The following is a 26,221-nucleotide window of genomic DNA, read 5'->3' as shown; positions in this document are numbered from 1 at the left end:
ATTATCGCGCGCAAAAACCTGGGAGATGCACCGGGGACCGGGGTCGTCTGCGAGATGGCGGTGACCTTGACACATTTTAAAAGCGATTCGGTCCTAAATGAGTCGCCCCTCGTTCCCCTCATGGCGCGCGTGATGCTGTTACAGGACTACTCCGTACGCTACGCCACTTTAACCGGCTGTTCTCTGGAGGCCAATCTGGCAGCACGCTTCGATCTTCATCATCCCTGCCTTGAAACTGTCTTGGACTGCTGCGATACGCTCTCGTCCCAGGTCCCGCATCTGCTCCGGCGATTAGCGCACGCGAGGACCCGTTCGGTCTGGCTGACGATGATGTTGGCCGCAAGCCCCCCCCCCCACCCATGTCTGCTCCGCAGCATTCCCAGGGTGCCAATTGCTCGCTGCGCGCTAGCCGGTGCTTACTGAACGGTGAGCGACCGCATGTACCAGGGGTCACCACCTCAACGCCATCGTGTGCCCACATGTAGCGAAGCTTCGAAGTTGCACCGTGCGTGCCGCGTCGTGCCGGTAAGCGTGGCTTGGGATGGATCACCCTGTATGGAGCACCCGCCTAAATCGCCCGTCGAGGGGCCAACGCAAGTCATCTATTGATATTGATTGCATCGCAGCTGACCACCGGCCCAACAAGCGGCAGCGTTGCATCTGCGCTTCCGTCAGCGTCTTGTTGGAACGGGCAGCTGGCTGCCCTCTAGGTCCCTTTCAATGGCCATGGACCCCGAAAGCGGATCGCGTGTCGACAGGCCTGTCCGCAGTGCCGGAGTAAAGCTACAGCGAGAGTGGCAGGGGGCCTTCTCCATTCGGGAGGTAGGCCGCGCTGTCACAAAATTGCGCAGCGCATGGCTCAGACAGCGGCTGACGTAGATCCTTTCGTCAGCCCGTCAGGAGCAACCACAACTGGCGCATCCCACATATCCCTGCGCCAGGGCAGGCATTATTCCGCCCCCGGTGTCGCGCCAAGCCGAGATCCAGACGGAGCGTCGTTGCCAACCTCCGCTCCCCTTCGGGCAACGTCCCTATTCCAATCTGTCCCGCAGAGGCACGCTCCTGCAGGCCTGGCTCCGGAGTCGGCACGGTCCTCCGCCGAGTCTCTGGTCCGTTGTTTGGTACGGTAGCTTCCGAGAGCACTCTGGCAGATCTTCGCCGGAAAAGACGTAATGGGCGGCGACCGGCTGGGTTTTTGAGTTGCCGTGTGTCGACGCTCCATACCGATTGGCCGTTCGATGGGCGACTAGACCGGCCCGCCCTAAATCGTCCGCCTTGTACTCTAAACGTACGTTACTCGGTCTCTGCTGCTAAGGAGAACCGCCACTTTGATCGCGTCCTGTGTCGCCGTGCCGCAGCATCCTCGACGCGCGCCCATGGGATCTTCTCCAGGACGGCCTGCCGTGATTTACCCACCCCTGAACCGACCCCGGTCTCGTTGGCCGTGCTGGACAGTCCCCTGCGCATGCTGCACGTGTCGCAGATGCTTGTTGGGCGGGTCTGAGCAATGAAGTGTCGCAGAATTTCGTGTCGTCGTCATATCAGACGCCATTATTTTCCGAGCCTCGAGGTACGTCCTGCCCAAGCTTCGGCATGACTGGACGAATTTCCTGGCGGAAGATGCGCATTGGTCGACAACCATGCGCCGCTCCGCCAGTCAGTGTCATAGACTTAACTGAATCAGAAACGCACCCCCGGGCGCGCCGCCCATGACTTTTTTCTAAGATCTCCGCTCCAGGACCTGGCGGCCTTCCTCGCTTCGTCTCGACCGAAATGTCTTCGCTATCGGCCCGCCCCTTGAGTGGAGCTGCGGTACAGCCTCAATCATGACATGGCGGCCATCGCGGTTCCAGCATTGCATGCCCAGAGCAATGTCGTACGACGTCGTCTGCACCTCCGGAAAATCTCCAGCCTCCTGTCGCATCTTGCGTAAGGATCTGCGGCAGACGCAGACTGAGCATGACGGGTCATCTCCGAGACCAGCGTGGCGCTGATCGCGGAGAGGAAGGCAGTTGGCCCAAAACGGGTCGACACGCTTCCGCGAGAAGAGGGCTCCTCCACCGTCGCCTTTCCTCAAACAGATGGCGGGCGGCTCGCCCGGCGGATGAAACCGAAGTGTCTTGCGTTTATGGCCCAGGGCAGCCCTTGCGCGCAGCGGACGATACGAGCAACTTGATCCACGCACTGCAGACGGGCTTACTCCCCCGTTTGGGGCCTCCACCCTGCTGGGCTTACTGTTTGCCGACGTATGTCATCGTACCTTTTCGGCATGCAGCCCGCGGGAGGGCTGCGTAGGATGCGAGCGGATTCCCATCGATCATCGAAGATCACAGCATAATGTCGTCTGCAATATGGGCATCCCCCATTCGTCTTTCCCCCCCACGCGGAACGTCAGTCCAGGGTCCCGTCAGGCGAGCTCAACGGCAGCGTTTCATCATTCATGCGCCGGAAGCGACCAGCTCTCTCGCCAAGGGCGACGCAGGCAAGCGAACTGCTTCTTCACCGTCTTTCCATGCGGCGCGCCGGTTGCCGTTTGCACTAATGCAAAAGTATGGCACGGGGCGCGTCAATCCCTGAAGGGTAATTGACGATCTTCGATTTGACGCTGCGCGGTGCCCCGGCCAAGCATGCCAGAGCTCGGGTCAGGCTACGGATGGCCATGGACGAAGGCGGCAAAACCCAAGAAATGCGGTGAGGCAGGCAGTTTGATCGCTGTGCCTGCCCGCTTCAAGCGTGGACGATCATAGTTGGTTTCCCTTATGGGGCGGCGGCGGGTAGGCTTAACACCCACTGCTCATGCAACATTGCATGCACCACGAGATCCGCTTTCGGCAGTTTGGACGCGCTTCTTTGCAGTGGACAGGAGAGGCGCCCTGGCCATTAAACAGCCCTTCCTCGTCCAACCCACTCTCGCGGCAACGGCCAGCGCAGAGGGGAGGCGGATCGCATCCGACGGCACGCGCACACGACATGCCGCTGGCCCAATCAGCGCCGGCCGGGACATCCAATTAACGCAAAGATGAGGATTTGCGTCGGCGAGTGCCCATCAATCGGTGTGATTTTCCGGCGATTCTCCCGAGCGCCGTGGAATGGTGGCCCTGTCCAACACCGAGACGAAGCGTACGGCGGCAGCTAGGCTCAACCTGTCCCTCCGGCCGCTCTTGAACGTTGTGCTCCCCCACCCAGACGCCTCAGCAAATGCCGCCGTTTGGGCGACGTCATTGTGGGCACTCCAAGGGGCTGAACCTGGGAACCCTGATCGATGCTACGCCCACGTGCCCGGAACATGGCGAACTCGGCAGTGCTCCCTTCGCCAGATCCGCCAGCGGGCTGGGTGGCGCCGAAGTCAGCCGTTGGCCTGCTCTCTGCTTAAGGTACGATGCCCACCGCCAGAGAAGAGAGCCCTGCGCGCGCGCGCGAAGGGGCGAGGGCCGGCATGGCGTTAATTGTGTGCAACGGTTTGCGACCGCGTCTTGAGACGTGCCGTCCCGGCGTCCACTGACGCTTGCCGACGGTGCTGCTCTCTGCTGCGCCTCCGTCGCAGGAATCTTGAGACGCGCAAGCTGCGCGTGCGACCAAAAGCAGCAACGGAGACACGCCTCTAGGTGCGACGAGCTGTGGCTCCGGTAGCCAATCTCTGTTTCCCTGGCTGGTGGCACTGGGCTGCGATTACGGCCGGCCTATGACAGGATGGCCCTGGGCCACGGAGATTGGGGCGCGTCGACGCACGATGGAGTAGGGATGGGCCGAGTAGGCTTTTCGATCGTGTCAGGCATCGCCTAAGGATACTTCGGTAAGTCTAGAGTCGCCCTGCCGTGTTTTATTCCACCATGGTGTGCTGCTGCCGGGATTCAACCCTATTGTCGCGCCAGCGCGGGACTTCGGGGATGGCGATGGCAGCCAGACCCATGATTCAAACTAGCGGCGCGTCACTCTCCGACTCCACATCTTGGTGCCTCCGCTAGCTTCGTGTCGGAGACGCTACGCAGCAGTGACCTCGCACGTCAAGCCGGAGCCAAAAGAAACTACCCTTCCGCTAGGAAGGGCTAGATCTTAGGCCAACCGCAACACTCTCCAACTTGCAACTGACGCTCGCGACTCATCTGCCGCCATGTCTACCTAAGAAGAACAATTGCTGCTCGCGGACTTCTCCGCACTACTAGACAAGCTTCCCCCCGCCAATCTCAGTCGATCACACATTTCCAGACACCAGGACCAGAAATTACTTGGATAACAAGGCAGCCTCCCACGACCATGGATCTTGGTAAGTCTCCCCAATTCATGGTCTGGCCGGGGTGCAGCGCGATTCGGCGGCCTTCCTTGTCGCAACAGAAAGGCGGCTTGGGAGAGACATGGAAATGAGCCAAGCTCCTTATCTTACGACCGTCTCTACGCTGACGTTGTGCTTTAAGCCTGGAAGGTGATTCGTGTTGGTACCTACTCTTCGCTGCTTAGGCTCCCGCGCTCGGTGGCTGCCAAGGTGTCCGTGGGACTCATCTCCCGTGCTGCTAATCTTTACTGCAACAATTGTTGACACAGCTCTCCCAGACGCTGCTGCAGTAGTTCTGGCCTACCTAACTACGTCTATCTGGGCTCGGCTCTCGATCGACGCTTCGAGGTTGCCTTACCGTGCCGCTCATTTACCAAGAAAAGGAAGGGAAAATGTGCTCACTACCTAGATCTTGACAGCGGCGCATTGAAACATGGATGTTCTCCCGCAACGCGAGTTAGCATGACGCATCATCATCATCGACAGCAGACCACGCGCGCCGTGCCGTACGGCAAGGCCAGGGCAGGGCAGGGCAGGGCCGGGCAGGGCCGGGCAGGGCAGGCAGGGCAAGGCCGGGCAGGCCGAGCCACGCCCAAGGCGAGGCATGACGAGAGGGACGCCTAAAACGGCGGTCCAGGATCGTTGCCTTCTCACCGGGCCCTGTGTGACGGGGAGATGGCTGCCGACACGACGGGCGGGGCAGCGGAACTGCGCGGCTCAGGAACCCTGGCGTCACGAAGCCGGCTGCGCAAATGTCGGGGCATGCGTAAGACGCTTTTTATCCGACCTTGGGTGATTGGGTCGCTGGAAAAATACAGTGCCTTTGGCGGCCGATGGTCCGGAGCCAGCACTTGGACCCAGATATCTCAGGTGTGAAATTGATGCGTCGGCGTCTGGGCGCGGGCTCTGTGTGGCTGTCCGATGAAGTCAGTCAAGCGCAGCGGCAGTAACCGTCACAGCACACTCGGATTGGGGCCTTCCCCTGGTCACGCGCCGCGACGGCTGCTGCTGATCTCCCTTTGCCTTGCAGCTCGACCCTTGGGCGGCATGGCCAATCAACGAGCGCCGTCATGTCTTGATTGACTCGCGATTGACATAGCCATATCCCACCAAATCAGACAGCCGCACGGCGTACGATTCGAGTCAATCAATCAATCATGACACGACAGGCCTGTCGTTCGGCCGCGCGAGAATGACAATTGGCCCGGTTTGGGGAAGGCGTAACGAATACGACGAGGATGGGGGAATTCCCGTGACCCCCATACTACGGCCCGGCGGGGAGGGACCATGGTGCCGGCCAACGTTTATTCCCACATGCACATTCCCTTTCTTCTGCACACGTTGGCCGGGAGGATTTCGGCCGCTACTCACTGGCATCCGGGCGGCGCCATGCCCATCGGCTTGAAGAGGAAGAAGACTGTACAGCGCACAAAGGCGCCGACTCAGGGACGCGGAGCGGGTGGGTAGGTAGGGCTGTGGACGGCCTTACGAGGCGTGCGCCCTACGTGGGCTGTCGGCGGAGGCGGCAGCGGCAGCCGCGCTAACGACGCTGCCAGCGCACAGCTACCGGCGTCGACCTCGTACCTTTCCGTCCACTTCCTACAACTCCTTCGGTCCTGCCCTACGTTTCCGCAAAGAAAAACGACCATGTCGTTCGTGTTGACTGGGAAACACAGCCATCAGCGAAACCCCGAGCTCCGATGTGCCTTGCATAACGACGTGCAGAGGGCAGGATACGGCTTCTCTTTGCTAGCCTGCTGGCTTCCTGAGTCCTGGCTGTCTTTCCACACGAACTGAATCGCCGTCATTAGACTTTGGGAACGGCCTTGGACACACGGACGGGACGCAGGGCGAAAATAGCAACAGACGACGACGTCGACGGAACGTTGAGCCCGTCTGCATCTGCCGTCCCCGAGAGCCCCGATCACATGACCGGAGCTAGATCCGCACGCATCGCAACGCACGTGTACCGACCAACGGCACGTGCACATGCGCAACACGCGAGCGAGAGCGGCGCTGCGGCGCTGCGGCGCACCACGCAAGCACGGGCCTGAGAAGCGTCACCAACCAGCAGCCAACAGATTGACACCTCATCATCGTAAAATGAGACAGGGCCAGATGCTGCCAGCGCACGCTTCCGTCCAACAGAAGCACGTCCTATTGCTATTTGCCCTTGAGTGGGTTTGGTCGGCAAGCAGTCGAAGCCAATAGCCTACTGTATGTTCGACTTTTTTCTTTTTGCGTGGTTCGCCCTATCATTTCATTTTCGCCGACGAGCAAGGGTGGTTGGTTGGTCGGGTGCTCGCGAGCCAAGAAAAAAAATAAAAATTCACCCGCAACAACGACTCAACAGTAACAGCTCGAGAGATGGGGGCACCATCCGTCGCCAATGATGATGATTACTTGACGCCCACTAAGCAAGATCGCCATTGCTATCAACCCAAACCAACCCAACCAACGTCCCAACGCCCGGCCCCTGTCCCTCTTCTCCTGTGCCGTATCTCGGCGAAATTATCTGCTGTTACCTGGTCAATACAGAGGTAATCGCAGCATGGCGAGGTGAGACCGCACAGAAGGTAGGTCACTCTCCCCACGTACTGTTCAACAAGCGGCCCGCCTCGGCCCATCTCGAGGGCAGCCTGAACACCACTGTACGAGACAATGCGCAAGCATGTTCGTTGCACCCACTTCTGGGACTACATGTCAACAAACTGCACGCCTGCTTGCATTTGGGCAGTAGCTCTAATTGGACAAAAACCACAAAGGACCCTGGCTTGACCCAAGCTCCGAGCCCGGGGCAAAGCAAGAAGCGCCACGCAAAGTGGTTCCGGAACGAGGGCCTGAGTAGTGGTGAGCGGGGGGAACAAGCTGCCGACCAGCCCTACCACCAGGGGTGTGCGTGTCGCGGATGCCTGGCTGTCACATACCTACGTACCTACACACGCCCACCCACATCCACACCCCTGCCCTTCCCGGTGGAGGACATCAAAGCGCTGTTGCTTGGTATTGCATGACGAACGCACGGCGCAGCGCTGCACGGAGCCAAGCTGCACTGACACAAAGCAAAAAAAAAAAAAAAAGGCGAGAGAGACCGCCGAGATCGCAATAAAATAACGAGATGGAAACAAGCAAAGACTGCTGGGACGTCAAAGAGAGAAAGGAAAGGGAGCACGGAGGGCATGAAGTCCAAAGACCCCTGTTCACCATCATGGTCCATGTGTTGCCTCCCCCCCCCCCTCCCTCCCTTCCCCCCCTCCCCATGATCATTTCGACCCGGTGGCAATCTCCGCGAAAATCGTACGTTTGTTTCCGCTCCGCGTGTGCACTTTCCTCTTTTCAACGAAATGATGAACGCTGATCGGAGACCGGTAAACGAAAAGAAGGTTTGGTGGTGTGGGGACCCCTGATGAAAAGAGACGCGAGTAGGGCTTGTTTTTTGATGTGCAGGCGGCTGGCGCGCCCATGACAAAAGGGCGCAATGCAAAAAGCAGGCTAATCAAAGGGGGGGGGAGAGGGGGACGGACGGACAGTGAAATGGAAAATGGCCGAAGGGCAATGGAGAAACGACGGACGCCAAGTGGGCAGAAGAGCAATAATGACTTTCTTCGTAAGACCGTGGGAAGAAAAAAAAAGAGGGCCCTGGCAGTAGTGGATGTGGACTACCTAATGGGGAGGCGTTGATCGAGAATCGACGTGCGCGCGTACGTTGATCAGCACCTTCATCTTCTCCCATCATCATCTTCATCATCATCATCATCATCATCATCGACGAGCCGCAGATTGTGTCTGGGCCGCAGAGCAAAAGCCATCGTCCTTACCCGCTTTCGAGCCATCGTCCGAGATGATCTCTACATCGTACGGATGCTTTGCCCGACTGGGGGGACAGCCGAGCATCGCTAGAGACGGAGCGAGGAGAGGAGACAGAAGGAAGGATGGTGATGATGGAGGAAGTGGCGCACGCCCCGGATGCACGCGCACGCCCGCCCCTCTTCGCCAACGTTGGTTCGAGCAGCAGAAGAAGGAAGAAGAAAAGAAAAAACTTGGAAGCACGTCTGGCCGCTGACTACTCCCCTCTCTCTCTCTCCGACGATCGCCGGGTCCCAAACGGCCGGCTTCTCGCGGCTACGTGAATCCGTTGTCGTCAGATGTGGGCAAAGAGGGTAACGGCGCGCATGGAGCAACCAGCACCAGCAGCTCTCGTGGCCTCTCCACTCTCCCACGTCAGCCATCGCCCATCGAGCGCGTCGGCATTGCTTAACTACTAGCCCATCGTCATGATGCCCCTCTTCTCCTGCAAACGCTTTGTCCTACTGTACGTGTTTGCCCTCTTTTTTTTTTTTTTCCCCTCCATGACGGTGACGATGCCCCGATACGACGATCATTGGTGACCGCTCGGTTGTCGTCGTCGTCGATGATGTGGCGCGTACCTACAGATGAGCCACAACCAATCACAAACGGGTTCCCCCTCCCTTTTTTGGGGGGGACCCTTCTTGCTCGCGCGCGCGCGCGCCGTGCCCGGCCACCCTGCCGAGCAGGAGGAATGCGGGAACGAAGATAGAAGCAGAGGCGCGGGGGAGGGGAAAAGAAGCAAGACACATGGCGCAACGCAACGGAACGCAACGCAACGCAACGCAACGCAACGCAGCCCGCTCCGTTCGCTCGTTCATCGCCCCCTTCCTCCCCCCCCCCTCATCCGTCCGCGCGGTTCGCGGGAAAGCGCTCACCGTATCTTCGTGGGCCGTGAGCCCGCTCGAAGGTAAAAAAAAAAAAAAACCCCAGCAGAGCGGCCTGCAGCCAGCCCTAAAGAAACCCAGCCGGCCGGGACACACCCTCCCTCATCATCATGGTCAGGTGCCAACGAACCCGAACGTGGGCCCTTGCCTCCCTCCCCTCCCTCGTCGTCGATTATGGAAGAAGACCAAGATCGGGACGACATGCCGAAAAGAGAGGGGGGCCCGCTTCGCGAAGATCGGCCCCCGTCCGTGTCTCTTTTTTCTCTTCCCGCAATCCACTCCCTCCTGGTGGCGTGTGCACCGTCGTTGACGAGGACGCGGTCGGTTGGTGAGGAGGAGGAGGAGGAGGAGGAGGGGCGGAAGGGGCCATTGGTAGTAGGTAGTAGCGCGGCGCAGTGACTTTTTGGCATCAGCATAAGCATTTCGGTTACCCCTCCTCGCGAGGCAACGGGCATTTTGCGTGGGGACCAATAACTAGCCAAGGAAATAGACATGCGGAGAGCGGCATTTGCAGAGGGAGAGGGAGAGAGGGAGTGTGTGTGTGTGTGTGTGTGTGTGTGTGTGTGTGTGTGAGCAAAGAGAGAACCGCCGAGAGCAGGCAAAGGCCTTGCCCCCCCTTCTCAGGTTGCCTGATGATTAACGGCCGAAGGTGTAAATCCGAAAGGCAAAAAGAAAAACCGCATGTTGTGTGGATGGATGGGAAAAAAAAACGCACATCAGCTACACGGGCGATGGGCGAACCATCGACGGCCCCCCCCTGTCACTACTACGTACTACTGCGGGTTTCTTTACGGAACGCATCCTCGTGTCGTGCATGAACGACGACGTCCGTCTGGCATGCTTCCCCCCGGCCCTCTGGGTTTCTGCAGAAAGCCGATTCTCTCTCTAGCCGACCTAGCGTTTCCCGCGCGCGGCGCAACGACGGAGATGCGGGCCTTCTCAGCCGCCGCGCCGGTCGGTCCTATCCTGGGCGCCCTTTCGGCGTGCGTGCTACCTACTCGTCGCCGGCTGGGGGCCACGATGCCACCATGGATGACGAGATGCGAAGCAGCAGCTGCGCAGAAATAAAAAAGCCTACCTACGCAGCACCGCCGCCTTCGACAGAGGAAACAGACGACCCGCTGGGGACGGGGGCCCTCCGGAGCCGTGAGGGAGGAGGATCAGTCGGTTCATCAGCCCATCTCTCAGGTATGTAACGCTGGATGATTATTGGGTGATTATTCGCCATCATTCTCACAAATGGAGAAAACAGCCGCGTCGTCCCACCGCCTTCGACTCTTTGTCTGCTCAAGCGTTCTGCAAGGCGCTCGAGGCGTGCGTGCGTACATGTGGCGATGTGCGGAGGTACGACCGCCTTCGATGTGACCTCGCTCCCGATTTGCCCGCCGGCGAGCGGTGTGTGTAGTGCATGGCGCGTCCCTTTACGAGTCGCTAGCCAGGCAGCACACACAATCACGCTGCCGCTCTGCATGCTGCGCGGGCTGCGGGCTGCAGGCTGCGGCTTTGTCTCCGGACGAGGGGGGGGGGGGGTGGGGGAGGGGCCCTTTCGCACGAAAACAGCACGGGTGAGCGAAAGGATATGGCGATTACCGGTAGACAGGGCGGCGGGCGGACGATGCATGTTGCGTGGTGGCTAAGCCATGTGTCGTGTTGGCTGCTCATCGATGCCTTCTTTGCGGCTTCGTTGGCAAGTTCCATGGCCTCGTCCCTCGAGTTTCTCCGCTGGAGCCTTGGGGCGGCGCCGCAATTACGCCGTGGCAGGCAGTGCAATGTTCTGCCGGGCGGCCTTGACGGGGGCTCGAGTTCGGGGGTGGAGGTGCAGACAAGGGTCAAGGCTCGCGGCGGAGTGAAGGGGATGATGTGCTGTCCAAGGATTGGCCGTGCTCGGGGCATGCAGCGGGAAGTAAGAGGAGACAGTGTCTGCGGACGCTCGATTCGACGGCGGAGCTCCAAATGCACTCCATCTGATCAATTGTCATGCCCGCAGTCCCTTGGTCTCCACCCCGGCACGCGCAGCACGTTGTTGTGGAGCTCGCTCACGAACAGAGGGTCAAGGCATGGCATGCTGCCTGACTTGAGCAAAGTGGGGGCCGAAAATATGTGACAAGCTGAGGATTTTCGCGGCCATCATCTTCGGTTCGTCTCGCCTAGGCGCCGCACGCCGCTGCCAGCCGATCCGCGCCCTTCGCTTGCTTCGACACGCCTTCGCTCTTGCTTCGTCTTGACGGGGAGTCGCCGGTTTGATCCCACCGTCCCCTGGGCTTGATGCGTTGGCACCGCCTCGTACGGCGTCCTGGCTGCGTGGGTTCGAGCGAAAGGCGGTAAGTGAAAAAGAAAAAAAAAATCGTCGTGTGTGAGCACTCGCTTTCATCAGCCACCCAACTTCAATGCCCTGCAAGGGAGCCAGCAGCCCGGGAAGGCAGAAGGGAGCGCCACCTCATGCAAGGCTAATCAATATCCTGCCGGCGCCTCCCGGCGGGGCTTCTTCTGATCGCGGTGATGAGTGCTTTAGCCGCTGGGTCCCGCCTTTCCATTCCTTCCCGCTGCGCCAGTGATGTGTTGTCCGCAAGGGCCAGGCTGGAGTGGGGGGAGGATTGGCCGCTTGCATCGTGAAAGGCGGTCTATACCTACCAGGCCCGCCACCGTCGGCTGTCGCGGCAAAAGGGAGGTGAGACATGTGCCTACACGAAAAGAGCGCGAAGCCCTGGTTGATAGTGATGATCACCTGCTTTGGCGCATACGCGAGCGAGCCTCTCTCCCGTCTCCTAGTATTGCCTCATTAGGCCAATGCCGCCCAGCCATGGGACTTCCAACATCATGTCGTGCTGTCCGTCAGAGGTACCTGTCACCCTTGGTCAGCAGAGATGGAACTACACAAACCCCCTCTATCTGCAAACAATCATTCTTCATCAGTATCCAGACTTGCTAAAGGAGTCAGTGTTGGTGGAAATCAGCAATTGAATTCCATTTTCTCGCCATTATATGACCACCTACGCCACCAGGCGTGGTAAGAATCCCTTTCAACCCTGAAATATCATTTTCCGCCTTTAGTAATTTCCCCCAAGCCCTCATCCAACATCATCCCTTGTCGGCTATAGCAATACTTCTGTCACAAACCGCGCAAGCAGCCATGCCACTAGCAAGAACGGATAGTCCCAGAGGTCTTGACTATGATCATGTTGTCGTCTGAGTCTGACTTGGTGCTGATGTCACTTTCGTCTGCAGGGGTTACAAGTTCGAAATCGTCGCCTGAAGGGGGGTCTACGAGTTCAAAGTCATTGCCCGAAGGAATGTCTACGAGCTCGAAACCGCCGTCCGAAGGGGAGCCTGCTATTTGGGCGCTGCGTTTCGTAAGTTCCTTCACAAAATTGAGGGGGATGGAAGCCTACCGAGTGAACCCTTCTTGCCTTTGCCATACGACTTGCCCTTCTTTGCCTGCTTCTTCTTGTCGCTCTTCGAACGAGCGTTCGGGTGGATTGAACCGCTGGGTTGAGCGGTCTTCACTGGTCCCCCCGCTACCTCGGAGCCTCCCGTCTCGAGATTGTCTGTCTGGTCAGTATCCTCGCTGGCTCGAGACTTGGTCTCGATGGGAGAGCTGGGCTTGGTCTCGGTGGGAGAGCTGGGCTTGATCTCGACGGGGGAACCGGGCTCGGCATGCTTTGCGACATCCTCGGCCTTCGATGATGTCGATGCAGAGGCTGAAGCCTCTCCGATCTGCGCTGGGGAGGCCTGGCTGTGAACTTTCGCAGCGATGGTAGACGAGGCCGCCTGAGGTTCATCCGCAAAAGCCGTAGTAGAAGTGTCAGCACCTCCAGGAGAGATTGTGCTACTATCGTCGGCTTGTTCGTTCGACACATGTAGAAGATCCGCGAAAGTTATGCCCTCCTTCGTGACCGAAGATGGTTCTTCCAGCACCGTGACGAAGCTGTCGTCCTTGTCAGGCGTTGCATACTCTGTCTGACCCATGGTAACCTTCGTCGGCGTAATCAAGGCCGACGTCTCAGATTTCGCAGGAGACGGAAGAGTCTCTACAGGGGTGCAGTAGCTGCTCTCGGCCTCTCGCTCCATAACAGGAGACCGAGTGGAAACAGCAGAGTTGATCATCGCGATAGGCGCTTTGCCTGAAGCAGCTGCTTGGGCATAGCTCACACGTGTGCTTGATGTAGCGGACGGTGTGCCTTGCTTCTCCTTGCGAGAGTGGAGGTTGATATCTGGCAACGCGACTTCAGCCCGGCGCAGGTTGGAACCTGGCCTTTCCAGCTTACCAGAATCGATCTGTGTTCCACTCTCACCAGCAATACCTTGATTGGTGGATGACTTCTCTGGCTCCACTGCGTTTGTGTCGGCCATGTCTACGACACCTCCGTCTTTTCCTTCACCAGCTATCGTGCCTTCGCAATCTTCTTGGGTCAAGCTTGCCTTTCCTTCGGCCGTAGCATGAGTCGAGACTGACTCGTTTGAACTTTGACCCTCTGGGAAAGTGGGCCTGCGCTGCTTCTCTTGCTCTCGAAGCTGAAGGATTGTCGTCATTTTCTTGTCCACCAGACCAGCATCATCATGGTGGGACTTCGTGGCGGATTCAAGCGGACTTTGCCTTCCAACTATAGCAGTACGCTCGGTGGTGCTAGCTGTAGAAGGCTCTGGGGTTGTGGTACCACTCCTAGACTTGTTTGAGCCTCCCTTTTTACCGCGCTTGGAACTCCACTTCCTTTGTTTCGTGGAAGTTGCTGAAGAAGAAGCGCGTGATTCCGGACGCTGCACAGCCACGTCGGCTGTCGGCGTGGCCGTAGTAGAAGTAGGCAGGCACTGCGGAGCCTGTGTAGACTGTGTAGCCTGTGTAGCCTGTGTAGCCTGTGTATCATCCCTGACCGCATGTGTATTGTCCTCGGAGGTCTGTGTAGTGTCTCCGGTAGCCTGCTTAGACACTTCGGTTGGTTGCAAGCGTCGCGCATCCTGAGGTGAGTAGGACATAGGGTTATCAGCAGAGGCCTCATAAGTACGAGAAGGACCACGGCTACGCCGGTTGCTTGTGGCAGCCGAGACGCAACGCTCCGATGCCGACAGCCTGCGAGAGTTGTCGAGAGTTCCCATGACACCCGGTTCGTTAGGGTTGATGAATACAGTCTGATTGGCGTGCGGGGTCTGAGCAGGCTGACGAGGTGCGGACAGCGGATAACCTTTCGTAAGGTCGTGACCCGGAGGCATCCGTTGCTCATGCTTAGTTGGGACTTTGACAGTGAGCTGGCGGCCGAAGAAGAGAGACTGATGTAGGCCCAGTGCCAGGTTCGCATCGTAGAAGCTTCCCATAGTGATAAGGGCGTAAGCGTGGTTGTTCTTGTCAGTACTGACCTTCACATCCATGACAGGCCTATTGAGTAGATGCTCGAAGTGTGACTTCAGCTCTTTAGCAGCCTCATCTTGACTGAGGGAGTGGTGGATGTTGTGAACCCATACAACAGGTTTGAAGTCTCGAATGTTAGGTGGGGGATTTCCAGATTCAGCCATTCTGGACGCTTCAAAGTGAGGCGAGAAAGCCGGGAATGGCTCGCTGCTGCTTGCGGGAAGCCTACTGTTGAAAGGAGAGTCGCCAGCGGAACTCATTAGGCCAGGAGCAGGGGCCCGAAAGTTGCCTCCATTGTAGTTTCCGCGTACGGAATTGCGCCGACCGCCACGAGGACCCCTTCCGAACTGCTTGTTCTGGGAGCGCGGGCCATAGTCATGACGCGATGCCGGTCCTGACATGCGTCGCGGTCTCATGTCTTGCGCCGTTGCTCCATAATGGAAGTTGGTCATGCTGGCCAGACCGGGCTGTACCATTGAAGGTGACGTAAAGGCTGGGATGGGCACGTAGCTGACTGGCCCGGGAACTCCAGCGGGTTGTGCAACATGCATGTGTGGAGTGGCTTGGGGTGTCGTGTAATTCATGTCAGGATTGTTCGACTGCATGTTGTAGGGACCAGGGAAATTGGCATAGGGGTCTGCGTCACAGTCAGCTTTTAGAGCGGTACAATGGGGGATAAAATAGGGCTTACTGAGTTCCCTATGCATTGGGCCAGCCTCGAAACCATGATGGATGCCCTGATACGGACCGGGAGGGAAGTAGAGTTGAGCAGCGATACCCTGAGGCGTGGTAGTCTGAGAATGCGGGCCGTGAGTATGACCAACTGAAGCAGGAGCGCACATGGCGCTTTGAGGAATGAAACCAGGCGTAAGAGCGTTCATTCGCGGCGTGCTGTGGTTCTTCTGATGCGTCGGCGGAACCATGCCGATGTTGGAATGGTAGGGCGGCACCCGAGGCGTATTCCTGGAAGAGTTCGACTTCGCGGACGAGTAGGTCGTCTGTTCGGCTAGGGTTGGCGTGGCCGGGCCAGAGGTGTTCGCCTGACTGTTCTTGCGCAGAGAAGCGTGGGGCTGCATGATAGGACCAGGAGGTACGGCAATGCTTGAAGAGCGCGTCGTCGCAATGGGCTGAACAGTGTCTACTTGCGCCGCAGGAGACGAGTGGGGTTGGCGCCATCCAACGCGGAGTAGGCCCGGTGCGACTTTGTATGTCTGACTCTGGTCGTTCGGCTCTGGGCCTGCCTGGGGTGCCTCTTGCTTTCCGCTTGTATCTTCACTCCTGGTGGCACAAGTGCGGGCCATTTCACGTGCCTGCTGCTTCTTAGCGGTTGCCTCGAGGGCATTCCGAATGCTGATGACAGCAATAGTGAAGAAAAGCTCGCCACGGTCCTTGATTTCGCCTTCGCTGAACAACTCTTGGAGCGTGGTGCCGTAGCAGATCTTCAGCACCTTGTCATGATTGCGCGGACACCAGTCGTTAACGAAGTCCTGGACAGCGGTACTGTTTTGCTTCGCGATACAGTCAAGTGCGGAAGCGAGATACTTCTCTCCGAGGCGATGAATGTCATGAGCGTCAAAGTAATCGTGGATCGTGTAGTAACCGACGAAGATCTCTTTGCACTGAGTGGGAAACTCGTCGCGCAGCTGCTGCACGAAGCGGTCGATCTGGTGCTCAATCTCCATCTTCATGTTAGGTGCGCGCGCAATCACTGGCTCGGGTGGATCGGATACCGGACGAGGTGCAACCTGACCGAGCTTGGTGGAGAACAGCGCCTTGCCAGCGACCTCCGCCAATACGATGCCGCGCGGTCGGTTGTCGGCCATGTTGGCAGGTGGCGGTTGAGCGACGGGCGGCGGACGAGAAGTGCCGGCGCTCGCCATGGCTCGTCGACACAGGTTGCCCGTAGAGTACGACGAGAGCCAAGGCCGGCCAACGAAGGATGTGTAAGCCGAAGAGAGGGGTCCGACAGTGAAAAAGGCTTCTAAGAGCAAAGCGAGGGTTGAAGTTTTGACGGACAAAGTGTGAAGATCTTGTGGCGGCGGAGGAAAGAAGTAGGAGCCCCGAAGGCAGCCGTAAGAGGAAGGCACGTGTCAACGCCATCGTGTGGGCGGGCGTTGGCGACGCACAAACGGGGGGCGCGCCTGCCAAACTTGACAATCACCCTTCACTCACCTGGCTACACATGGCCGGCGCTCACCTGCACTCACCCGCGCACCCCATGCACCCCGCGCTCCTCGTGCCAAGGCCCTCCTCCGGCTCGGGTCCTGCCACTCCTCTTCCGCGCCTTGCCCAGGAATGGAGGACAGTTGTGCAGAACCGAAGCCACTATCACCTGTCGTAGTTTTGGCCGGGACACGGGAGAGTGGCTTCAAAAATCGATCAGCACTTTCCTTCACAACAACAGCGTGAACGGTACTGGTTGGAGGCATGTCAATCAAGATCATATAATACAGTAGAGGACAGGCTGTTGCGAATGCCGTGTTGGTTGCAATCGATGCATGTCCAAGAGGCAACCCAAGGCCGAACGAAACACGTGTTGTAAATGCAAAGTTTGACAATGAAAACATGAAAACAATTTTTGAGTTGATTATCAAAGAGAATATGAGTTGAGAGGCGTCATACTTGAGTCATACTTGACCAGCCGCCACTACCCAAATACTACTACCGTGTCCCGGGGTGATCCGGACCGTGGAGTAGAGGTTTTCTGTGTACTGGAATGAGCATTTGGTACTCTGCCCGTTTATTTGTCAGGAATAGGTTCTCCGGCGCGCGCGTCCTTCAGTAGGCGCAGGATCTTCGACTCGTTATCATCAGTGACGACCTTGCCACCTCCCCAATCCACAATCTGAACACAGTCAGCAATCCAGTACGAACCAAAAAAAAAAAAAAAAAGCAGCCTGGGGCATCCTCTAGCGCGCGCACCATCCACGCGCGCATCATTGTCTAAGAGAGGACCAGCCACATACCAACGGCTTAACGAAGCTGCTCTTGTTCGCCTTGAACTTCCTCAGCGCCCCGTGTTCGTCCGTCGCACCCTGAATGATCTTGCCCGCGTCCTTGGCACCGACGTAATCCAGAAGTATCGCCACCTGGTCGCTCGTGGGCGGTTCTTCCTGGACGTCCAAGGTGACTTCGACATCGGTATCTTTCTTGGTGGTGTTGGCCTCGGCCTCGGCCTGCTTAACCAGGTTGAGAACGCGCATGGACGACGCGGACGCGGGCTCGTGGAAGAGCGTGACAACGGTCTTGGCTTTGAACTAATGGGCGCGTGTGCCCTCGCGCGGAGAGCTTCGGGTTAGCTTTTGGGCCACGATCGAAGTGGAAGATGCAAAGCGTACCTCGCCGAAAAGCTTGCTGAGGATGCTCGTCCTCCTGAGTGTTGGCAGCATCTTGAATGGTTGGTCAATTGGTGCAATTGGAGATGGGAGGATTGGAGAAGTTCTGAAGTCATGAGATGACGTTGAGCCGAGCAGCTTGCGCAAGGGCCTCCGGTCACCGCGGCACCCTGGCCGGTGTCCACGCTTGGTAATCGTGTGCGGCGATCCTGCAAATCCAACACGTGATGCATACAGCTCGACGCGCTTTCCATGAAGCCGCCGTTATTATGTCGCGATAGTTTATTTACAGCAGAATCGTCAAATCATAAGCCAGAAACCGTAAACAGTAAGCGCAAACTGCCACCCAAGCCCCAACGGATATCAACCGCCCCTCTTTTCAAGACCGACCTATCATCTACCGCGTCTTTGGTGCCCCGGTCTAATAATAATCTCAGACGTAACGCCTCGCTGAAATTAAGCCACTGCAACATATGAATACGGCCGCCTTCATTAGCTCCCATACATACCGGATCGATCTAGTCTCACTTTCCGCGAAGCAATCCTGACCTCTCGTTTGAGCTCTCGTCTTCGTCTTCGTCTTCGTCATCAACATCGTCCGCTTCACTGCCCTCTTCCTCGTCAAAGCCATCGGATTCGAGGCCGGCGCCCCGGATGCCGAAACTGAGCAAGAAGCCAATAAAAGTGATTCCGCCGAAGATGCCAAAAGCCATAGCCTCGCCCTTTGGTTTGATGCGTGTTGCAGCGGAGAACAGACTTCCAGATACGAAAGGTCCCACCGCACGGCCACCCGCGGAAAGGGTCTGGGCTAAGCCATTCAGCGTGCCGAGTACTGCGTGATCGGGGGCGGAGTTCGTGATCTGAGAAAAAAAAATTAGCTTGGTCATTGTTTGGAGGATTTGTCTCGCCAAAGTCCCGGGGAACACGCACCAAGAGCAGAGCTGAAGTCAAACCACCGACGGCAGCTACCGTCTTGACAATAAGCACGAAGCCCAACTCGATCCACATGATGGCCTTGCCGCGACCAAGACCTGCGCCTGTGTTGTCACCATTCTTGTAGCCGACCCAGGGCATAAGCAGGAACGCGACCACGAAGGCAGCAAGACTGATTCTGTACGTGGTCTTGTTACCCATCTTCTCTCTGAGCTTCCCATAAATGCCGATCTGGAACAAAATTGTGATGGCTCCCGCGAAGGCAAGAGAAACTCCGATCTCTTCGGTGCTCAAGTTGCGACCAGTGGGTGGGGGTGCTTGCGCAAAGATGGGATACAGAGAGTTGTAGGAGATATTGGCGAACTGAAAGATCAGAAAGGTAAGGAGGAGAAGGATCGTGTCCCGGTTGAGGACTTCTCGCCTCGTCAAGTTCTCGCCGTTGGACACATTTGGCAGAAGAGTGGGGGCAGATTCTTGAGAAATGTCCGAGGCGTCGTCGTCTTCGTCATCGTCGTCCGCGTGCGTGCTGGAGCTGCCGCGGCGACGATTCTTGCCTACCACTCGGCGAACGTAAGTTGGTCGGCTGGAGCTTGTGAACTGCCACAGCCAGGAGAAAAGGCTCTCGATCCTCTTTCCGAGAGGAGCCAGATCCTTGGCTCCCTCCAGACTCTCCTCCAAGAACAACATGGTGAGTATCATGTCGATGAGCAGAATGGCTGCCGAGAACAAGTTGGGCGCTAAATATGGATAACGGGCCTTTTCGCCCGTGAATGGATTCTTCTTGAAGACGAGCAGCCCTCCTACGATGGGCCCGGTAATGCCCCCTATGCCGTAGACCACAGGCAGGTAGGTGAAGGCCCGGCTCTGATTACTGCGATCCGTGATTTCTCCCAGACACGTTGAAACAACGCCCTGGTTGCCATTCACAAGACCCATCAAGAGTTGTACGACTATGGCTTGCCACAGTGTTTTGCAGAACCCGAAGGCTATGAAACACGCAGTTGTGAGGAGCGTCCCCATGAGCACGACCGGTTTGCGGCCGATACGGTCTGACAGCCAGCCCCAGAAGAAGTTTGTTGCAAATTGTGCCAGAGCGAACGATGACGCTATCAAGCCAACGTAGATGCCTACTTTGTCCTCCGTCACGCCGGGAAATGTGGTTGTCATCTCGGGCAGATACGGGCTAATGGAGTTGAGGGCTGTCTGCTCGGCCAAGGCGATGACTGCGAGCACGGCGAGCTGCTTCTTGGGGAGCGGCGACTCATGGTGCTGGGCGGACGCGTCGGAATCGCCGCGGCGATGGCCGAAGGACGCATCGGGCGAGGGCGGAGGGCCGCGAGAAGTGGGTGGCTTGGTGGGAAAGGTCTGGTAGTGCAGCGTAGACGACTTGCGGCGTTGTTCCAGGTCGGGCCTGGACGGGTTCTTCATGGCAGAGGCAAAGCAGAGGCAAAGCCCGAACAGTGGATGGCCTGCGCTGAAGCGGATGGACGCAGGCGCAGACGGGCGCGGCGCGACGGCAGCGGGGCGAAGTTGGGAATGCGCTAGGCGGTGCTGTGTCGGCGGGGATCAGGGCCTGAGTTGCGGAAACGGAGACGCATATGCACGCGGAAGGCACAGAGGTCCCCAGGCGATGGATAGGCGATCGGGTGGTGTTTGGCGGGACGGGAGCTGGCAAATGCCAGCCAGGTCGAGCCCGTCATACAGGAGCTTTTCGTCAGACTGGCCGCGACTAGCGCCTGCCTTGATAGACAACCACCCACACGCCCAGCCCGCGAATCCCCGCCGCGCGATTGGCTCGCCTGTGCGCCCTGCTGAGCGCTGCTGAGCGCCCGCCGACTTCATCGCACGCTCCACCATTATTACGCTCGTGCCGTCACAGACGAGCACAACGGCCGCCTCAGTTGCGCCCCGATCACGCCTCGTATCGCGCCCACGCGCCGCCTGTCCGCAGCGCCGCCTGCAGCTAGAGACATCGACGAACGCTACTGGGCTTCCCGCCGTGGAGAACAAAGTTTTACGTACAAGCGGCCCGATGAGGCCGTATTCGCACGGAGGCAGCAATCCTCCCGCCTTCCTCTGTCCGCGGATCCCCCGCATTCTCAGCTCTGGTCATTTTCGCCATGCAGAACATATCGTCCTGCGTCATGGAAGCCCGGGGATCCCACCGTAGCGGCAGCCTGCTGTGGCGTAGAGCGCCCTGTGCCAGCGCCGACGCCAGGTTGGGCAGCCGATCGACGTGGTGCTTGTTGCCGACTGGTCGCACTGGAGTATTGATCCCACGACAGAGCTGCAATCATGTTGCGCCCTACGGCCTGCGCCTGAGACTGCAAGCGTTGGACCCGAGTTGCGATGAGCTTGCGTGCACGTGGAGCGAGCGAGACTCTTGCACAAATCGGGTCGGCTGGGCCGCGGTTCGAGCGCAAGCCGTGGTAAGGGCAACGCCGTCACCAGCTACCGGACGCAGACAGAAACGCTCCTGGCGGGCCACTGTTCCTGCGCCAGCTCACGTCGCCAGATCGAACCAGAAGCGACCCGCTTGATGCGGCTCCTCCGTGCAACGCCCTGCTGCATTCTGGCGTGTCAGCCCACTACTACCGGCAACCGGCCTGTTCCTGGCCACTTATGCGGCATTGTCGATCTAGCTTTGCTCAAAGATCCAGACCTGCAGCAGCAGCTGAACAAGCCCTCCAGCGTTGGTCCCAACCTGCTTTCAATTTCCCCACGGCCCTGCGTAAAATAGCGGTCAACAACCTTTCGCCAATGTTGGACGTCTAATCCCGTGTCGCTACTTGACGAGAGTCCGTTGCACGAACGGAATGTCGAATGGGAGCCTCTGCACACGTAGCAATGTCTCTCATAAGGCGCCCGTATTTACAATACCTGTGATCCACGGGCGTCCAGGGCTACCCACGAGCGCATCGGGAGCTAGCGCACTTGCAACTGAAGGAGCAGACAGCCGTACGCGGAGGCTTCGGGAAGCATTGCAGCAGGACGTAGCGCATGGGGAATAATCCATGCGACTGCACGAAAATGATCGAGGGGATTAACAGCACCTACATGTGGATGATCGCTTTCGGCGGTCTATTCGTGGTTAGTTCTCTTTCAGTACGGTGCTGAGCAAACAGGCCTCGAGCGCATTGGGAAAACGCATGAGCTGGGGTCAGACCAGGTACTTCGTTGGCTTGCTTCCGTGCCGTCTTCTGTTCCACGGTTCAGCCTACGTTACGCCGCTCCATTATTGCCACAACCACAGGCACGTTCTCTCCGGGACAGGCGACTACTGGCACCTTGGCACACAAGGGTCTGGTCCCTGCGATTGGGATGCAGAGATGATCCTACTGGTCCCAAAATAGCCCTACAAGTTAGCTGCACGGGCTTCAGCTCCAGATACTTAACAATCGCTGCCCTGCATCCTCAACCACTGCCGACCACGGATCGTTCTCTATCCGCCTCTCCCTCGCTTGGTATTCTAACGCTTCACTATGCGTCTTCTTGATATCTCTGCGGCACTCGGTGCTCTTTCCGTCTTCTCTCTCGGAGCCAATGCTTCTCCGATTGAGTCTGAGCTCGTCGAGAGGCAGAGTTCATTCTTCGCGCTCACCGGAGCTACCGGCGGGGTATATCCCCGCCTAGAGGTCCGCGACCTGGCAAACAATCCGGATCAATGGAATCTCTTCGTCCTTGCTATGCAACGCTTCCAGCTCAAACCCCAGACCAACAAGTTGTCGTACTACCAAGTTGCCGGTACGCTGCATGATCTTCGTGGTACATGAGCCAACTAAGTTAGCACAGAAGCTAATTGGCCACTTGGTAGGAATTCACGGACGTCCTTATGTCAACTGGGATGGTGTTGGGCCGTACGCATCCCAGCCGTGGTGGCCTGGCTACTGCCCCCACAGCTCCAACCTCTTCGGGTCTTGGCACAGGCCCTACCTCTCCCTCTGGGAGGTGAGCGTCCCGACCTGAACCGATTTCATCCGCGTACTGAACTGTCGTCAGCAAGCCATAATTCAATACGCCAATGAAATCATCAACGAAACCCCAGCGGGTGCCACCAAGACCAGGTACCAGACTGCCGTCAAAACGCTGCGGTTCCCTTTCTGGGATTGGGCCAAGAAAACATCCAGTGGAATCACCCCGCAGCCTCTCACGCAAGCCTACATCCAAGTAACGTTCCCTCAAAACGGATCTTCAAAGAGTATTCCGAACCCGCTTTACGCCTATAGGTTCCAAGTTGTACCGGACCCCTACTTCGATGGCAGCTACTCCAAGAACCGTCAGACGACTCGTTCGAGCAGAGCTGAGGCCAACCTCCAGGCTTCATATACCAGTCGCCGCAACACACTCTTGACACTGTTCAGCAGGAACCAGGCCTATAATGTATTTAGCACTGATGCAAACGGCAACACTGCTCCCAACTTGGAGGGCATCCACAACGGCGTCCACTCGGATATCGGTGGATACATGGCGCAGATCTCGTACTCTGCTATGGATCCCATCTTCGCCATGCACCATGCGAATGTGGACAGGGTTGTTGCGATCTGGCAGACGCTTTACCCCAACAGCTGGGTGGGCGCTGCCTCTCAAACCGCCGGCACCAGGACAATGGCGCCTTCCAGCAACCAAAACGCCAACTCTCCACTCACTCCCTTCCACAGGGACACCAAGGGCACCTTCTGGACCTCGAACTCGGTCCGCGCCACGTCCGCTTTGGGCTACACCTACCCAGACCTCGTCGGCGTTTCCAACTCACAGCTCACCACCAACCTCAACCGATTGTACGGCAACAGTGCGACCAATTCGGCGCTGCGAGGGGGGAGCAGCGATGGCGATGCTCCTGCCACTACTTATGACTACATGGCGCAGGTCACTCTCGACAAGAGCGTGCTGGGCGGCGTATCGTATGCTGTACAGTTCATGTTGGACGGCGATTACTTCGCTTCCTTTGCAGCTCTGGCGGTACCCCCGTCGCCAGGCGCCCAAGCAAAGGCCGTGACCAGTTCTGGCACGGTCATGCTCACTGATGCGCTGGCTCAGAGAGGCATCGACACCTCGGACCGCAATGCCACCGAACAGTATCTCAGCGAGAACCTCACGTGGCAGGTGGTACAAAATGACCAGGTTGTCAACAATGTCCCCAACCTAAACGTCACCATCGCCAGCGCTGAGGTCCAGCCCGCCAAGGCGGTGAACCAGTTCGCTACATGGCTTGAGCCGCCGCAGGAGATCGACAACAGCACTTCATCTTCGTGAATACATTTGCTCGTGTTTCATGGGAGAGGGTTGATGGCTGGGAATCGCAATTGATTTGGGATGACTTGGCGTTTCTTCGAGCTATCATTTTTTAGTATACATGTTTCCGTTGTTGATATCTGTGAGAATACTCCTTTCCTCACGAACAATGATTCTGCTACCCGGCAATGCGGCTCGTGTGTTGTTTACCAACGAGTGTGAGCCTCGAGAGTGAACGGTCCTTTGATGCCGTGATCGACCATGTGATATGGCGGTAATTGAGGAGCTATTACAGGGATATCTCAGCTCTAAAATGCCTCGTACGGACGCATCTGAATTAGCAACATCTACGACCGTGTGGCAATGCTGCAACACTATGAGAGCCACCATCATATATGACCAATGACAATGCTAGGTTGCATACCAAGCCGCATCAAGCTCGGTTAGCATTCCATAGCTTGAATGGCCAGACTTTTGTGCCTCCTCTACGCATTCGGCAATTTGCTATGATTCGCCAAGCCAAATATAGACAGGCCACTACACCATACAGAATGGCTTTTGACCCCGAATCGTTTTAGACGTCGATGTAAATATCCTTAGTTGTGGCGTATGGCGTGTGCCTCCGAATTGTGCAACCCATGTGCATTACATCATCCCTTAGTGAATAACAAAGTCACCAATATGACCAGACCTGAATGCTTGCCTCGCGGTGTGCTCGATGCCGAAATTCTTTTGTCAATTCGACCAAAGCGTTTACGAGATGAAAGGTAAATCCCAGCCGCAGCCCTGAGTTTCGCAATATAAATCTGAATACTGGGACCATTTTTCGCAGGTTCGGTGTACCCATGTCTTAGCACATTAATAACAGCGCGCTCATGGTAATAATAATAGTAATAATTGCTCCACGTTTTCGGCTGCTCTCCTCTTGGAACCAAGGAAAGTGGGTCCCACCGAACATCCAACACCGCGCGCGGAATGACTCCCAAACCTGCACCCGCCTTATTATTCCCGTTCCCTCACCCTTGCTTCCCAAGGTGCGTCTCCATTCGACCTGCAGTTCCACCACGGCGGTAAGCTACCCGCTCTTCCCCGCACCAAGCCCATTCGTAGCGGAGGCCGCATGTCGGAAAGCCTAAACCAGTATGTGGGCGAGCTCCGAGAACTTCACCGAGAGGTATTGCTGCATGCGATTTGAGGGTAGACTGACAATGAGGTCTGATGAAATCGGTGAAGGAGATAGCAGTGGAGTGAAACATAAGATTCAACCAGCTAGGTAAATGAACAGCACCGCTTGATGGGACAGAGTACAAACAGGCCACGACTTTTCCTTCGCTTAACGCACCATGACGCAGGACACACAGACGCGCGACGCCCGGGCGTCCACCCCTCCGCGTCCCCCTCCGCGTCCCCCTCCGCATCCCCTCCGCGTCGACCGCAACTCTCATCTCCGCCCGGCAACCGCAGACGAATGCATTTTCCTCACTCCGCTGTTAACTCCAGATGAATGCTGAATCACAGGTCGTCCTCTTCTTGCCTTGCCTTGCACCCTCTACCCCGGCTTATGGTAGCCAAAGTGCTGTAGCATTTGGTCCATTTCCATCTCACGCTCTACCACTGCGGGCCGCTCAAGCCCCTGCCAGATGCGCTCGCAGATACCCGGCTCATCCTGGAGAAAACGCGCCAACATTGTCGAGCCAGGGTACCTAATTCTGATGAGTAAGACAAACTTCCGGCAAAGCATGGGTTAGGCACCTTATTGTAGCCGCATATGCGCCACTTGCGTACGTCGGTCCTTTTGCGCACAACAGTTCTCCAAAAGCAACCAGAGGCGAGCTTTTCGGCTGTCTGTGGTGGGTCAGCGCTGCATTGAAGTGATACCGATGGCCACACATACCTTTCACTGGATTGCTCGGCCTTGGATTGCGTCTCCTGCATGTGCCGCTTTCCTGAAATCTCACAAGCCATACATCGGGCGCATGCTGGAACTTGGCACATGCTGCATGCGGGGTGCAACGACCAAATCTGCGGCCCATATCCGCAAGCACAGCAGTAGTACGCCGTTTCTCCTCGGCTTCTGGCATTGCCTTCCTGGCCGATCGAGACGAGAGCAATGCCAGCCATACTGAGTAGAAGAAGAGATTGTCGGCTTATTGAAGATAGGTAGGCGAAAGAAAAAATACACGATGACCATGGCATCCTCTACAGAGAGCGTCGTCACCTATGTTAAATATCAACCTGCTTCGCCGGTCCATCGTAAGTTTTGTCTCGCGCAGCTTCGCACTCTTCCAGCATCTCTGCAAACCAGTTGACCAACACGCGCGTAGGTATCATTCTCCAGCGCTGCTGCGCTACTTGCTCCCGAATTGGGACGCTCTAC

At 57.4% G+C, this 26,221-nt stretch overlaps 4 protein-coding genes across 4 annotated transcripts; 1 reads left to right on the top strand and 3 right to left on the bottom strand.

Moving 5' to 3' along the window:
- Window positions 1-12,139: 12,139 nt before the first annotated feature.
- On the bottom strand, window positions 12,140-16,224 carry BKCO1_1800076 (jumonji domain-containing 3; the record flags this gene model as incomplete). The annotated part of the gene is made up of 3 exons (XM_020271856.1): window positions 12,140-12,330; window positions 12,393-14,981; window positions 15,036-16,224. The coding sequence occupies 3 exons, from the start codon at window positions 16,222-16,224 to the stop codon at window positions 12,140-12,142; spliced, it is 3,969 nt and encodes a 1,322-aa protein (XP_020131534.1).
- Window positions 16,225-17,084: 860 nt separating this feature from the next.
- On the bottom strand, window positions 17,085-17,733 carry BKCO1_1800075 (fatty acid desaturase; the record flags this gene model as incomplete). Its single annotated transcript, XM_020271855.1, has 3 exons — window positions 17,085-17,189; window positions 17,311-17,601; window positions 17,683-17,733. The coding sequence occupies 3 exons, from the start codon at window positions 17,731-17,733 to the stop codon at window positions 17,085-17,087; spliced, it is 447 nt and encodes a 148-aa protein (XP_020131535.1).
- Window positions 17,734-18,203: 470 nt separating this feature from the next.
- On the bottom strand, window positions 18,204-20,040 carry BKCO1_1800074 (mfs transporter; the record flags this gene model as incomplete). The annotated part of the gene is made up of 2 exons (XM_020271854.1): window positions 18,204-18,539; window positions 18,610-20,040. The coding sequence occupies 2 exons, from the start codon at window positions 20,038-20,040 to the stop codon at window positions 18,204-18,206; spliced, it is 1,767 nt and encodes a 588-aa protein (XP_020131536.1).
- A 2,054-nt stretch (window positions 20,041-22,094) lies between these two features.
- On the top strand, window positions 22,095-23,865 carry BKCO1_1800073 (di-copper centre-containing protein; the record flags this gene model as incomplete). The annotated part of the gene is made up of 3 exons (XM_020271853.1): window positions 22,095-22,356; window positions 22,427-22,560; window positions 22,612-23,865. The coding sequence occupies 3 exons, from the start codon at window positions 22,095-22,097 to the stop codon at window positions 23,863-23,865; spliced, it is 1,650 nt and encodes a 549-aa protein (XP_020131562.1).
- Between the last annotated feature and the right edge of the window lie 2,356 nt (window positions 23,866-26,221).

The sequence above is a fragment of the Diplodia corticola genome (assembly GCF_001883845.1).
Source record: "Diplodia corticola strain CBS 112549 chromosome Unknown scaffold18, whole genome shotgun sequence".
NCBI lineage: Eukaryota > Fungi > Ascomycota > Dothideomycetes > Botryosphaeriales > Botryosphaeriaceae > Diplodia > Diplodia corticola.
This window is presented reverse-complemented; position numbering and strand designations above follow the sequence as displayed.